Consider the following 15,696-nt stretch of genomic DNA (forward strand, 5'->3'; position numbering starts at 1 on the left):
AGGCTAGCGTGGTCTCCGTGGTAGTGGGGGCGCTTGGGGCAGTAACCCCCAAACTGGGAAAGTGGCTCCAATAGACTCAGGAACAACATCTGAAGCCTCAGTCCACAAGAGCGCAGTCCTAGGAACAGCCAAGATACTGCGCAGAACCCTCAAACTCCCAGGCCTCTGGTAGAGGATGACACAGATACCACCCCACCGGGGTGAGAAGATTATATATATACAGGTATATGTGTATGTATGTATGTATGTATGTATATATATACAGTACAGGCCAAACGTTTGGACACACTTTCTCATTTAATGCATTTCTTTATTTTCATGACTATTTACATTGTAGATTGTCACTGAAGGCATCAAAACTATGAATGAACACATGTGGAGTTATGTATTTAACAAAAAAAGGTGAAATAACTGAAAACATGTTTTATATTCTAGTTTCTTCAAAATAACAACCCTTTGCTCTGATTACTTTTTCACACACTCATGGCATTCTCTCGATAAGTTCCAAGAGGTAGTCACCTGAAATGGTTTTCACTTCACAGGTGTGCTTGACGCTCATCGAGAGAATGCCAAGAGTGTGCAAAGCATATAGTAATATATATACATATATATATATATATATGTAAAGTAATTTTTTTTTTTTTACTTTCAACGCTTAAGTCTCTAGGTCAACTTCAGATACATCCGTCGATTATAAGGTGCTTAATTATTTTATTATGTTTTGAGCAATGACAGAAAACAACAGTCTGCATGGCAGCTTTGTGTTATTAGAGTCAACATTACAATGTTTTCCCGTTACAATTTTACCTGTTTGCGCTTTTATTCCAGATTTTGTATTTTTTATGTTTTCTAATAACATTTGCAGAATATTTACCGTCAAAAAAAAATTTGCTGCGGTCCGCAAATGGCCCCCAGGCCACACCTTTGGACACCCCGGCTATAGACTATACTATCACACACACACATGTATAAATAAATATACATGTACACACTTTACACAGACAACTGTGTTCTAGTTGTTTCCTCAATGTGAAAAAACATCGAATGTAATCATTTATGAATGCACGCTGGTTATCACTGCATTGCTCAAAGTCTTTTTTCTGTTCCCACCCAGCTATCTCCTTTCCATTGGAGCCAGCACAGAAGCAGAAAACGAGAGCGGGGAGAAGCCGGCAGACCTCATCGACCCCGACTGCACCGAGTTGGCCAAACTCTTCGAGGCTGCATGCTTGTAACTTTGCACCGCGCACACGCCCCCGGAGTGAAAGGAAGTTGCTGGGAAGGTGGAAAACATTGCTGTAACATGTTTTCTAAACACTAAAGTGGGGAATTTATCATACTGTTGCAGCTCTTTTTATGCAAATGTTTTTGTGTGATACTGTGGAGGAAATCCATGTTTCCTCACCCAGCTGCTGCCGTGAATTTACTCGGGAGACATTGAGATCTGCTTGTATATCATCTTGTTAATCCCAACTGCTGGGCAGTACAGGGATCAGAAACATTGTAAATTACATTACTAGTTTTTTCCCCAGCATATTGATGTTTTTTTTTTCCTATTTATGTACAGGCTGTGCTGAAGAAAACAATGTCAGCAATGAAAGTCTTATTTTTTTCTCCTCATTGATTATTTTTGTACTTTTTTTTTCATAAATAAAAACTATTTTTTATAACACATGTAGACAAGCATTGTGTTTATTGCAATTGTATTTGTGTGTGTCTTACACTGGTTATCATATGTAAGTAGTCAATTCCTTATCAAAAGTAGAATCTAATGGGTAAAGAAGCCACAAATGTGAACTCTTATTATTTATATTGTTAGTAGTAGTAGCAGCAGCATTAGTATTGATATTAATATTATAATCATCCATTTTTCTCAGTAATTCTTCAAATAACTACTGGATCCCAGTTTTAGGACCTACCCCAGCAGGCACAAGACATTGAAACAACGTTGAGAACTTGTTAAATTAGGTCCTGACGTTGAGCAACTCAAACATGACGTTGAAACAACATGCTTTTTGGCGACGTTTAATCAATGTTGGGTTCTGACGTTGATTTAACCGTTAAAATTCGGTCATTTTCCAAACAATATTCTACAACACAAATACAACGTTGAAACATGCTTTCTGACGACGTTTAATCAATGTTGGGTTCTGACGTTAATTAGATCATTGAAATTTGGTCATTTTCCAAACCATATTCTACAACACAAATACAACGTTTAAACAACATGCTTTTTGACGGCGTTTTATCAATGTTGGTTTCTGACGTCAATTAGATCATTGAAATTCGATCATTTTCCAACCAATATTCTACAACACAAATACAACGTTGAAGCAACATGCTTTTTGACGACGTTTTATCAAAGTTGGGTTCTGACGTCAATTAGATCATTGAAATTCTGTAATTTTCCAACCAATATTCTACAACACAAATACAACGTTGAAACAACTTTCTTTTTGACAAAGTTTAGTCATTGTCGGGTTCTGATGCTGATTTGACCATTGAAATGCGGTAGTTTTCCAACCAATATTCTACAACACAAATACAACGTTGAAACAACATGCTTTTTGACGACGTTAAATCAATGTTGGGTTCTGACGTTAATTAGATCATTGAAATTCGGTCATTTTCCAAACCATATTCTACAACACAAATACAACGTTGAAACAACACGCTTTTTGACGACGTTAAATCAATGTTGGGTTCTGACGTTAATTAGATCATTGAAATTCGGTCATTTTCCAACCAATATTCTACAACACAAATACAACGTTGAAACAACATTCTTTTTGACGAAGTTTAGTCAATGTCGGGTTCTGACGTTGATTTGATCATTGAAATTCTGTAATTTTCCAACCGATATTCTACAACACAAATACAACGTTGAAACAACATGCTTTTTGACGATGTTTAATCAATGTTGGGTTCTGACGTTAATTAGATCTTTGAAATTCGGTCATTTTCCAACCAATATTCTACAACACAAATATAACGTAGAAACAACGTGCTTTTTGATGATGTTTAATCAATGTTGGGTCCTGACGTTGATTTGACAGTTGAAATTCGGTCATTTTCCCACCAATATTCTACAACACAAATACAACGTTGAAACAACATGCTTTTTGACTACGTTAAATCAATGTTGGGTTCTGACGTTAATTGGATCATTGAAATTCGGTCATTTTCCAAACCATATTCTACAACACAAATACAACGTTGAAACAACATGCTTTTTGACGACGTTAAATCAATGTTGGGTTCTGACGTTAATTAGATCATTGAAATTCGGTCATTTTCCAACCAATATTCTACAACACAAATACAACGTTGAAACATGCTTTTTGACGATGTTTAATCAATGTTGGGTTCTGACGTTAATTAGATCTTTGAAATTCGGTCATTTTCCAACCAATATTCTACAACACAAATACAACGTTGAAACAACATGCTTTTTGACGATGTTTAATCAATGTTGGGTTCTGACGTTAATTAGATCTTTGAAATTCGGTCATTTTCCAACCAATATTCTACAACACAAATATAACGTTGAAACAACGTGCTTTTTGATGACGTTTAATCATTGTTGGGTCCTGACGTTGATTTGACCGTTGAAATTCGGTCATTTTCTCACCAATATTCTACAACACAAATACAACGTTGAAACAACATGCTTTTTGACGATGTTAAATCAATGTTGGGTTCTGACGTTAATTGGATCATTGAAATTCGGTCATTTTCCAAACCATATTCTACAACACAAATACAACGTTGAAACAACATGCTTTCTGACGATGTTAAATCAATGTTGGGTTCTGACGTTAATTAGATCATTGAAATTCGGTCATTTTCCAACCAATATTCTACAACACAAATACAACGTTGAAACATGCTTTTTGACTATGTTTAATCAATGTTGGGTTCTGACGTTAATTAGATCTTTCAAATTCGGTCATTTTCCAACCAATATTCTACAACACAAATACAACGTTGAAACAACATGCTTTTTGACAATGTTTAATCAATGTTGGGTTCTGACGTTAATTAGATCTTTGAAATTCGGTCATTTTCCAACCAATATTCTACAACACAAATATAACGTTGAAACAACGTGCTTTTTGATGACGTTTAATCAATGTTGGGTCCTGACGTTGATTTGACCGTTGAAATTCAGTCATTTTCCCACCAATATTCGACAACACAAATACAACGTTGAAACAACATGCTTTTTGACGACGTTAATTCAATGTTGGGTTCTGACGTTAATTGGATCATTGAAATTCGGTCATTTTCCAAACCATATTCTACAACACAAATACAACGTTGAAACAACATGCTTTTTGACGACGTTAAATCAATGTTGGGTTCTGACGTTAATTAGATCATTGAAATTCGGTCATTTTCCGACCATATTCTACAACACAAATACAACGTTGAAACATGCTTTTTGACGATGTTTAATCAATGTTGGGTTCTGACGTTAATTACATCTTTCAAATTCGGTCATTTTCCAACCAATATTCTACAACACAAATACAACGTTGAAACAACATGCTTTTTGACGACGTTTACTCAACGTTGGGTTCTGACTTTGATTAGATAATTGAAATTTGGTCATTTTCCAACTAATATTTTAGACTACAAATATAATGTTGAAACAACATGCTTTTTGACAATGTTTAATCAACGTCAGAACCCGACGTTGATTTGACCTTTGAAATTTGGTAATTTCCCAACCAACAACGTGGATTCTACGTTGGACATCAACATTGTCTCAGTTTACAAATACAACTATTTTGCAACGTTGTTTCAAAGTCAGTTTTAAAGGACATGTATGGATAATCAACGTTGTATCAATGTCTTGTGCCTGCTGGGACAGGTGTTAGGAGCCTGTTAAGCTCTTTATTTATTTATTTAAACATTATTGTAATTTGTATTATTATTGGTATCAACATTATAATATTTATTAATTATATATGATGTATGTAAATATATATATATATATATATATCTATATATATATATATATATATATATATATATATATATATATATATATATATATATATATATATATATATATATATATATGTATATATATATATATATATATATATATATATATATATATATATATTATGTATTATTATTTATTAGTATTATTGTTATTAATTATATTCCATGAACATGAGTGGCGATATGTAGCGTATTGGTCTCATAAAATGGGGGCGGGGGGAAAAAGAACACTTCTGTGTCTATTCCTTGTCATCCTTTATCAACCATAGAATTACATAAGTAAATAAAAGTCACAAAAATTTATTATTATTATTACTACTGTCATTATTGCCAGTATTTCTTCTCAGCAATGAAAGTCTTATCATTTTGTCCTCAATGATTATTTTTGTACTTTAATTTTCAAGAATATATAACTTTTTTTCCATGTATAATGCATCATTGTATTCATTGCAATCATATTTGTGTAAAATTGTGTTTAAGTTTTGCCTTTCACCAGATATCATTTTTAAGTAGCCAATTCCTAATCAAAAATAGAATTCAATAGGTAGAAAAGGGCCCCAAAAATGTACTTGGATTGTTGTCATTGCTAGAAGTAGTTGTAGTATTAATATTAGTAGTGGTAGTAGTCATATTCATAGTATATCATCCAGCCCATGAAGCGCTTAATTATGAATATTTATTTATCCATCTATCTATTCATCTATGTATTTGTTTGTTTATCATTATTATTATTTGTACTATCATTGTTAATATTAGTATCATTATCAATTTAATTTTTAATTATTTGTATTATTATTTATCAGGTATATTGTTATTTATTTATTTGTATTGAACAACAAACTTTCATTTATAATGCACACAAAAGTCAAGGCACTTTCAACATGACCAACAATCTACACCTCAGGTTGAGCAAATCACGACATCAGCAAATCATGTCAAGGAAAGAAAACAAAAGCAAACACAGACAAGAGTATTAAATATTAGTAAATAATAATAATACAAAAATATGAAAAAAAGACAAAAAGGGCTACCTAAATCACTTTAAATGTTTTTAACAAAGATATCAATTTAAGGGATTTTGTACTCTTAATCATCCTCCAAGATTTGATTGATAATTGTAAACCATTAAGCCAATTAGAAAATGTAAATAAATTAATGATAAATGGGTTGTACTTGTATAGCGCTTTTCTACCTTCAAGGTACTCAAAGCGCTTTGACAGTATTTCCACATTTACCCATTCACACACACATTCACACACTGATGGCGGGAGCTGCCATGCAAGGCGCTACCAGCAGCCATCAGAGGCAAAGGGTGAAGTGTCTTGCCCAAGGACACAACGGACGTGACTAGGAAGGTAGAATGTGGGAATTGAACCCCAGTAACCAGCAACACTCCGATTGCTGGCACAGCCACTCTACCAACTTCGCCACGCCGTCCCTAAATGTAGGCCTTAATTTATGTAGAATTTGTTTTGCCTGGAGCATAAAAATGTTGACAAACATTTCTATGTTACAGTCGTTTATAAAAATACCGAATTTGATCTATTCTTTAGAGAAAATGTATATTGTTATTATTAATTACATTCTATGACCACGAGTGTCGGTATGTAACGCATTGTTGGGATGAAGCAAAAACGAAGAAGAAAACGACAACGAAGAAGAGCACTTCCGGGTATACTACCGGAAGTGCTTGGTTGGCATTGGCAACATTCTCGCTAAATCCAGCGTCGTGTACAGCATAAAGACATCTAAAAGAAATATATAAATAAAAGGTTTGTAGTTGATTTTCACATAATTTCATTTATAAGACCCCTTAATCTTGAGCTACTTTACGTTGCGGTAATATTGAGTAGAGCTATTGTTGATAAACATCTGGTCTTTACTATGCTAACATGACGGCTAGACAATTCATAGCTAGCTAGCGTGCTAATGTTAGCTACATTTATTGTGTCAGCAAATATTTATTAAAGTGGGAGCTGTTCACCACTTTTAATAAAGGGCGACACGCCTCTCTTATTCCGGTTAATATTGAGAAGCGACACATGAAGAACAATATTCGTAGTTTTGGCAGCTCTATAAGTGAAGGCAACTTTGCCGAGGCGAAGCAAGTCAGAACGTAAACAAAGCGCCTTTGTCAGCGATCATAAATGTTTCCTCAGCTTGGCTGACATATGGCAACGCTTTGCAATTCCAGTACTTCATATTAAATAATGTTATATTTCAATCTACATCATCAATCCTACGATTTTGCATTTCCTGTTTATAACCCCCCCCCCCCAAACTACTTGTTTTCATCAGAATCAGAACAATCTTTAATGGCCAAGTATGTAACACACAAGGAATTTTACTTGGTACAACTAAAACTGTCACTGTTTTGGTTTTTTGTGCAAGAATTCCGACTGAGGAGTTTGAAAGTGTTGTGTTAACCCAAGGCACTCACCATAGAGGAGTGAGAAGAGAGCAAGACCGCACAACAGAATGACAAGGTCTGGAAAGTTATGAGCATAAATATCATGTATTAATATTCATTCTGAGAATGTGCTGTAGGGTAGTCGTTTTATGCTACTCATGTGGTTGTTTGCACGTTTCTCAAGCTCATCTGCTCCCAGGATGGTGAATAGTTACAAACGGACTTCCAGCCCCAGATCGCCGACCAACTGTGGGGATCTTTTCACCCCGGCCCATGAGGAAAATGTGCGTTTTATCCACGATAGTAAGTATCATTTCATACAGAGTTGTCACTGTGTCGTTAACTTGATTGACCATCAGCAATTTAGAGATCAACCGATGCGTTCTATTCAGACCTGATACCGATTATTAGTAATCAAGTATGCCGATAACCGATATTCATTTGCAGTAAAAGTTTTTTTTTTAACATGAATAGTATACAGTGAGGTCCACAAGTATTTGCAAATGCTGCAAATTTGCAAGTTCTCCCACTTAGAAATTAAGGAGAGGTCTGAAATGTTCATCATAGATGTATTTCCACTGTTAGAGACATAATCTAAAAAGAAAAATCCGGAAATTACATTTTATGATTTTTTAATGATTTATTTGTATGTTACTGGGGTTCTTATGTATTTGCATACATGAGAACATCAGTGTTAATATTTAGTGCAGAAGCCTTTGTTTGCAATTACAGAGGTCTAACGTTTCCTATAGTTCTTCACCAGGTTTGCACACACGGCAACAGGGATTTTGGCCCACTCCTCCACACAAATCTTCTCTAGATCTGTCAGGTTTTCGGGGCTGTCGCCGAGCAACACAAAGTTTCAGCTCCCTCCAAAGATTTACTATTGGTTTTAGGTCTGGAGACTGGCTAGGCCACTCCAGAACCTTGATATGCTTGGTATGGAGCCACTCCTTGGTTATCCTGGCTGTGTGCTTCGGGTCATTGTCATGTTGGAAGACCCAGCCACGACCCATCTTCAATGCTCTGACTGAGGGAAGGAGATTTTTGGCCAAAATCTCACAATACATGGCCCTGTTCATCCTCTCCTTAATATAGTGCTGTCGTCCTGTCCCCTTTGCTGAAAAGCACCCCCAGAGCATGATGTTTCCACCCCCATGCTTCACTGTAGGGATGGTGTTCTTGGGATGATACTCATCCTTCTTTTTCCTCCAAACCCGACGAGTGGAGTTTATACCATGACTTTCTCCCATGACTCCTCTGGATCATCCAGATGGCCATTGGCAAACTTCAGACGAGCCTGGACATGGGCTGACTTAAGCTGGGGAACCTTCCGTGCGATGCATGATTTTAAACCACTGATAGTAGCCTTGGAAACAGTGGTCCCAGCTCTCTTCAGGTCATTCACCAGCTCCTGCCGTGTAGTTCTGGGCTGATTCCTCACTTTTGTTATCATGAGTGATGCCCCACGAGGAGAGATCTTACATGGAGCCCCAGTCCGAGGTAGATTAGCTGTCATGTTTAGCCGCTTTCATTTTCTAACAATTGCTGCAAAAGTTGATCTATTCTCACCAAGCTGCTTCCCAATTGTCCCATAGCCTTTTCCAGCTTTGTGGAGCTCTACAATTTTGTCTCTGGTCTCTTTTGACAGCTCTTTGGTCTTGCCCATGGTAGCAGTTGGACCTTGACTGACTGTGGGCTGCACAGGTGACTTTAATGAGCTCAAAGGGGTGGTGGGTGGGTGATTAGTTGTGGGGTAAAGGTGAACTTTTTTTAAGGGAGACTGACAGCTCTTTGAGAGTCATAATTCTTGCTGATTCTCATGTGTGCAAATACTTATGAACCCCAGTAACATGCAAATAAATCATTATAAAATCATACAATGTGATTTCTGGATTTTTCTTTTTAGATTATGTCTCTAACAGTGGAAATACACCTATGATGAAAATTTCAGACCTTTCCCTAATTTCTAAGTGGGAGAACCTGCAAAATTGCAGGGTGTGCAAATACTTGCATACCTCACTGTATACTGTATATATGTATGTAGGTATGTATATTAGGGGGTTAAAAAATAATCGGTACAAATCAAAAACTGACTTTAACTTTAGAGATATGAATACATCGGTGGCGAGCCTCTGGATCGATCTATATCTAGTATGGATAGGTCGATGTCCGGTTGGAAAGTCATTAATCGGTTGGTTGGCGCTCTGCTACAAAATATGGCCATATTAATCTTGCAAGACTTCTTTGATGAGGTAATATGGGAGTAACGTTCTCGTTTGCGACCGACAGCATGACAGACAGCACCGAAAGAGTTTTACGAACAATGCACAACCTTAAGTGCGGTAAACGTTAGGATTTTTTCTTTTTTTTATTATTTGTAACGTTTGAAAAGCAGCAATAATTTCAGCACCCACCTGTTGTGACGACATGAAGACACTAGCTAGGGAGCTAAGGATGCTAATGCTAGCAGAGCTACCAACTGGCAAGGCAAGGACGCTGATTTGAAAGACTTCCAGCCCCAACGTAGCCACAACTTTGCGAGGTAATCACAGCATCTTCTACACTGTTCATTGTGCTAAAGATAAAGACCAAACTGCACAGTAACCAGCAGAATGGTGCTCTGAAAAGTATTTGAGATTCTACACTAAAGCTGCTGTTTAGATTGGTCAGATCTAGTCAGACTAGATCTGACTAATCTGAGTCTATGAACATGAACTGATGAAGCCTACTCGGATGAGGGGCGAAACGTCTTCTAACACAAATCAAACAGTCCAGTTGCGATTGATTGAATGCCCTGAGAAAATTATAATAAAAAAAAAAAAGATATGTGTGTTCTTGTCTCTCATAATGATTGTGAACGATAGGCAATGTTCCCCCAAAAGAGTGTACTATTTTCTGCAGATTTAGTGCCATGAAGGAAGTTAGTTAATGGGTGAGCGCGGGCGGCTAAGGTGGTGTGGTATCAGCAGTCTTGGTGGGGACGAGTGCCTTGCATCATTTCAAGACCACATTGAAAAAAGTGGCATACTGTTCAGGTAGGACTGGGCGCTATGGCATTTTATTAATATCTCAATATTTTTAGGCTATGTCACGATACACAATATATATCTCAATATTTTGCCTTAACCTTGAATTAACACTTGATGCATACAGTATAATCACACCAGTATGATGATTATGTGAGTCTACATTAAAACATTCTTGTTCATACTGCATTAATATAAGCTCATTTGAAACTTTAATGCAGAGAGGGAAATCACAACTAAGTCAATTGACCAAAACGGTATTTATTAAACAGTTATTAAGCAGTGGCACAAACATTCATGTCATTTCAAAACAGAAAGAATTGTCAGAGACATTTTAAAACAAGCTATGAGTGCACTTTTGTGCATGATGTCACACAAGATATTTCAATAACTGTCAAATAAAAATTAGCTGCATAATAGGAAATCAAATAGTGTATGTCCTTCGCTATGTGGTAGGTTACTGCGGACGTTATCTCCTTCTGTTGTAGACTATTTTTTTCATACGGTGTTGATGTGGAAATGGAAGACGCCAGGCTCAATTGGGTCAGTGCTGGTTGCTACGGCATTTTGTTGGGTGTGGCACCGGCCGGAGATGTTGACATGCAGAGTTTCAAGCACTCTTCATTCTCTAGTGGGTGACTTTTCAAATTATATTACAAATTAGTAGTGCTGCTACTTTTTGTAGCAACACTTTTGCCGCATACTTGACATATTACGGTTGTCTGTTCAACATCTTCCCGCTTGAAGTCAAACCACCGCCAGACGATGCACCCCATGCTGTTTTTCTTGGGAATTCATTCTTCCTCCATTTGTTACCAGATTCGCACCTTCTCTCTCTCGTATTACCACTCGCACCGCTCCGCTTGCACCACCTGCCACAGCTAACCTTACCCATGCTGCTACCTCTCTGCTCCGCGAGGGCGTATGACGTTGCACGCACGACAGTATGTGACGTATGTAAGAAGGTGTGCTTGTTTTATCTCTGTGAGAAGGAGAGACAAGAAAGAGTGAGAAGAGCCTGTAGTGTAATACTCGCAGCTAAAAGCAACTGCGTGAGAACATATACTCGAATACTCACAAAATAGTAATTTTCTACATCGCACAGAGACAAACCCACGATATATCGAGTATATTCGATATATATCGCCGAGCCCTATGTTCAGGTGACTTTTCCTCTTTTATCCACAATTTCTTCGTTTTGACTTTCTCTTCTCACTCCATGAAAAGAATCAACCGCCAGACAACCAAACATGACAGTTGATGCTGTTACCTGATTGGCTGTTAACGTGTCACTCCGATTGATCAGCGATCACTTCCTGTGTTGCTCCAGAGAGTGAGCGCCTTTTTTCATGCAACCAACCTTGCTTCCATATTTCCGCTTTCTTCCGACAAAGAAGAGGAAAAAAAATATCGAACACATTTCTTATTGATATTGATAACATGTCTATATCACGATATATATTATATATATATAACATTTATAATCATCATGGCTCCCCTTTAAGTTCACCAAGATACTTGTTGTGCATGTTTTACAGCATGGCAGTGTGTGCTCAGAGACATCCGATCAACACAAAACAGTGAACGGAATGACCGTGGACCGCAGGAATACGTGGAGAAGAACCCAAACCCCAACCTGCATTGTATGTTGAACTGCAATCAAATGTACTTCCTAGTCGCTGCTCAAGGATGAATAATAATACGGAATGCAACAGCTGACATTTTCCCTCCTTGTGATCCTCCAGCTTTCACGCCAGTGGACCTGACCGACCTCAAGAAACGTAACACACAGGACTCCAAGAAGTCCTAGTCCTCCTCGAGGTGGTCTAAGCACTCTTCTTTTCTCCACCCACCCTCGAGAACTTTTCCTCTGACCTCCAAAGTCAGCCTTACTTTGCCAGTCTAGGGCGGAATGCCAAGCGATTTTCTGTGAACGTTGAGCTACAGCGGGCCATTTCCCAGCGAGGAAGATAGGCTGGATTCCCCCAAGTTTAAATTAAGTCTCCCTCTCCGGGTTCATTTTAAAGGCCACGCTGTATGAAGAGGACTGATACACTTTCCTAAGTTGTCGCTGGCGTCTGACAAACTGTTGACACGGAAGACTGCGGTCTTTACTAGTACTACTATTACTACTACTTTGACCTGCGAGAACAATGAGAAAGGGCTGACTTATATTTTGTTACGTAGGAAGGCAGTTAGATCCAGTGTAGAAGTCAGCAAATTGTCTCGTAAAGCATTTCATCAGCATATTGTGGAAGCCAAATACACAAGGCCAAGAATCTTAACCCAATTGGTGTTTACTTTTATTGCTAAGAAGAATCCTCCCAAAGTATGCTGCCCCTCAATTAACACCTCTTCCCAAAGCCTTGAAACAAAATGCTGAATAAAATTTTTACATTACTTCTTGTATTTACCCACCCAGGATGTGGACGTTTCCCCCATTCCAGGTCAGATTGCAACCATTTCATGTGTATTCATTTTAAACATGAAATCGCATTATTTTCCCAAACAATATGTGGAGGCTGTAGCTCAGGCGTGTCCAAACTACGGCCCACGAGCCAAGTGTGGTCTGCCAACGTCTTCAATCTGGCCCGCGAGGCGTCATGAGTTTAAACAAGGAATGTTATCCACGGGGAGATTGCATTCTTTTTAATAGTCTGACAATTTCAGTAATTCAGGTAAATTATCTTTGATTAAATAGATGCGCAGCCTTTACATGTATGACCCAATGCAAACAACCTTCCCCAGTCATTGTGCAAAAAATAATAACAATCCAACAGACATAACACCCTGCTCACTGAACTCTGTGGGCATTATTAAAAATGCCCATGCACCGTAAAAAAATGACACACATTTAAATCAATTACAAAGCATGATGGGAAAAATGCAAGACACTCTCCACACTTACCCATGTTTGGCGCATTTTAGCTGCTTTTTATTTCTGATTGATCACAAAACTTTAAGGAGGTTGTCACGGAATTAAAGTACAAGTCAAACTTTTACATACTCTTAATACCCAATTATATTAATTATTCATTATATATCCGTTATATATATGTATATATATATTATAGTTACTTTACATGCAGTCGGCTTTTAGCCCTCTACCAGATTTGTTTAGTCTAATGCGACCCCCAAGTCAAAAAGTTTGGACACCCCTACTGTAGCTTTAATGCAGAGGTGTCAAACTCATCGCAATCACAGCGAATAATTTATGAATTTGCTTAGCATTTGATTATTATTAGTGCTGTCGAATGATTATTTCTTTTAAAATCAGATTCATTACACTTTTGAATTGGGATTAATTAATTAATAATGATTAATCACAGGTTATCACTTGCGTGCGTAATTTGAATTAACTTTAAAAAGTCACCAATATTTGGATACAGGATGCCATTTTTTAAATCAGTATGTCATACAGGAACATCCATTTAAATGTTTTACTTGAATGTACGTCATTTATTTGTTCAAAACGTTATAAAAGTCCAGTCGGTGCATTTGGGAGTAAAATTTTCCAGCATTCATCATTGCACTGATGTATGCATCAAACATTATTTTATTTTTTATCGTAGTTAAAAAATGTTTTAATTATATTTATATGTTAAAGTTTTTATTTTTTTATTTATGTTTTTATAAATGTGTTTAATTTTTATTTAAATTTATACTATAATAACGGTAGAGTTAAAATAAATTGCATTATTAATCTGCATATATAAATGATTAATATAATATTTTTGTGTTATTTCTGACAGCCCTGATTAAGTATTTTTTAAGGACTCTTGAAAAAAAATGTGAACACAGGCACCACAACTCTACTGAAAAATATACAGTAAAACCACTGTAATTTTTACAGTAAAATTCCGGCGACTAAGCTGCCAGCTTAAAATGGCCGTACTGGCAACTCGGTTGCCACAATTTTACTGTAAAATTTACTGTGTTTTTTCTGTATATTTTTCAGTAGAATTTTCAGTAGAATTCTGGTGACTGAGTTGCCAGTTTTTTTACTGTATAATCTACAGTAGATTTTTACTGTGTAGTATTACTGTAAATGGAATAAAAGTACCGCTGTTTGTAATAATACTGGCAACTGCGGCCATTTTTTTTAGAGTAAAATAAATGTTTTTTCCATTTACAGTAATACGCTAAAAACATCAACCATCCCAAGGCCTTGAATTTGACACCTGTGCTGTAATGCCAAAGAAATTAATTGAGCTAGGGCTGCAACGATTAATCGATTTGATTAATCGGTTAATTGATGTAAATAATGCAATTCTGACCGGATGGTTTGCCTGGAATTTTAAATACACAGATGGGACATGTTAGCGGTGGTGTTTGGTTGCCCTAAATTTCATTTTATTTATGCAGACGGTAAAGGTGAGTGAAGGTTATGGCAAGCCGAAAAATCACATTGAGCCTAAAAAGTGTGTTTTTGTTCTCAAATGGGACGGGGGGTGCATAACCTTGATTAATATACTTTATAAGTATCATGATTTGAAAAAGTGAACGACAAAACGTGCTCATTTTAGCCATTAATACTGACGTCTTCTTTTTGTTCAAACAAAACGAGCACAAATTGTTTCATTAATTTTTGAGTCGTAGATTACAGTGTTTTTATATTGTGCTCCTCACTTAATGTTCTTGAACAATTTTAATGTATTATTATTTACTGAGTTTCAAAAGGTTCAAGTCGGTCAAAAAAATGTTTGCAGTTTAAATAAATATTTTTTTTATAATAGAAAATGACTGTGAAGCGCTGGTATAGCATCTCACTGACCATATTAACATAATCAATGATCTTTAAGGTAAAGTCAAATATAAAAAGTCCAGTAATTTTAATGTTGACAAAAGTCACCCATTTTGATTTTTTAAAAGGATTTCATCAAATCTTCAGCTATCAAGCGTGATGATAATGAGTGAATACAGAGGAGTAATAATACTGTCATGACTACTGTACTGTACAGCAGGGGTTTGCGGCAGCTATCGATCATTTTAGTAATCGATTAATCGGATAACACAGCTTATAGTTTCAATGTATAGTAAAAGGAAAACGACCTTTCTGCTTTCCATAACTTCCTTTTCCACCTAATAAATACACAACATCAACATTGACATTGCCCTTTAAACAGGTGTGCATTTATTATTTGCCAAACTGCCAATTGCTGCCCCACAGATCACAACGTTGTACAGAAACTGTTTCCAATTATTTCAAGTTCCAGGCACTCCATGCGGGCCGCATTTTATGAA

General features: G+C 36.7%; 2 protein-coding genes across 3 annotated transcripts in view; both read left to right on the forward strand.

The window, feature by feature from the left end:
* Nucleotides 1-1,798, forward strand: part of ppp1r27a (protein phosphatase 1, regulatory subunit 27a) — a 14,922-nt gene extending 13,124 nt beyond the window's left edge. The window contains exon 3 of the mRNA XM_062049452.1: nucleotides 1,115-1,798. Within this exon, the coding sequence (XP_061905436.1) occupies nucleotides 1,115-1,235 (121 nt within the window). The 3' untranslated portion in view covers nucleotides 1,236-1,798. The remainder of the gene's footprint in view (nucleotides 1-1,114) is intronic.
* A 4,851-nt stretch (nucleotides 1,799-6,649) lies between these two features.
* Nucleotides 6,650-12,852, forward strand: LOC133651499 (mapk-regulated corepressor-interacting protein 1-like). Of its 2 annotated transcripts, none has more exons than XM_062049453.1 (5): nucleotides 6,650-6,785; nucleotides 7,405-7,499; nucleotides 7,608-7,726; nucleotides 11,991-12,095; nucleotides 12,198-12,852. In XM_062049453.1, exons 2-5 carry the CDS (start codon nucleotides 7,492-7,494, stop codon nucleotides 12,260-12,262), a joined length of 297 nt encoding a protein of 98 aa, XP_061905437.1. In that variant the 5' UTR covers nucleotides 6,650-6,785; nucleotides 7,405-7,491; the 3' UTR covers nucleotides 12,263-12,852. The 2 variants fall into 2 exon arrangements, with proteins under 2 accessions (XP_061905437.1, XP_061905438.1); XM_062049454.1 differs by having other exon boundaries at nucleotides 7,623-7,726.
* The last annotated feature ends 2,844 nt before the right edge of the window (nucleotides 12,853-15,696 follow it).

The sequence above is a fragment of the Entelurus aequoreus genome, linkage group LG06 (assembly GCF_033978785.1).
Source record: "Entelurus aequoreus isolate RoL-2023_Sb linkage group LG06, RoL_Eaeq_v1.1, whole genome shotgun sequence".
Classification (NCBI taxonomy): Eukaryota; Metazoa; Chordata; class Actinopteri; order Syngnathiformes; family Syngnathidae; genus Entelurus; species Entelurus aequoreus.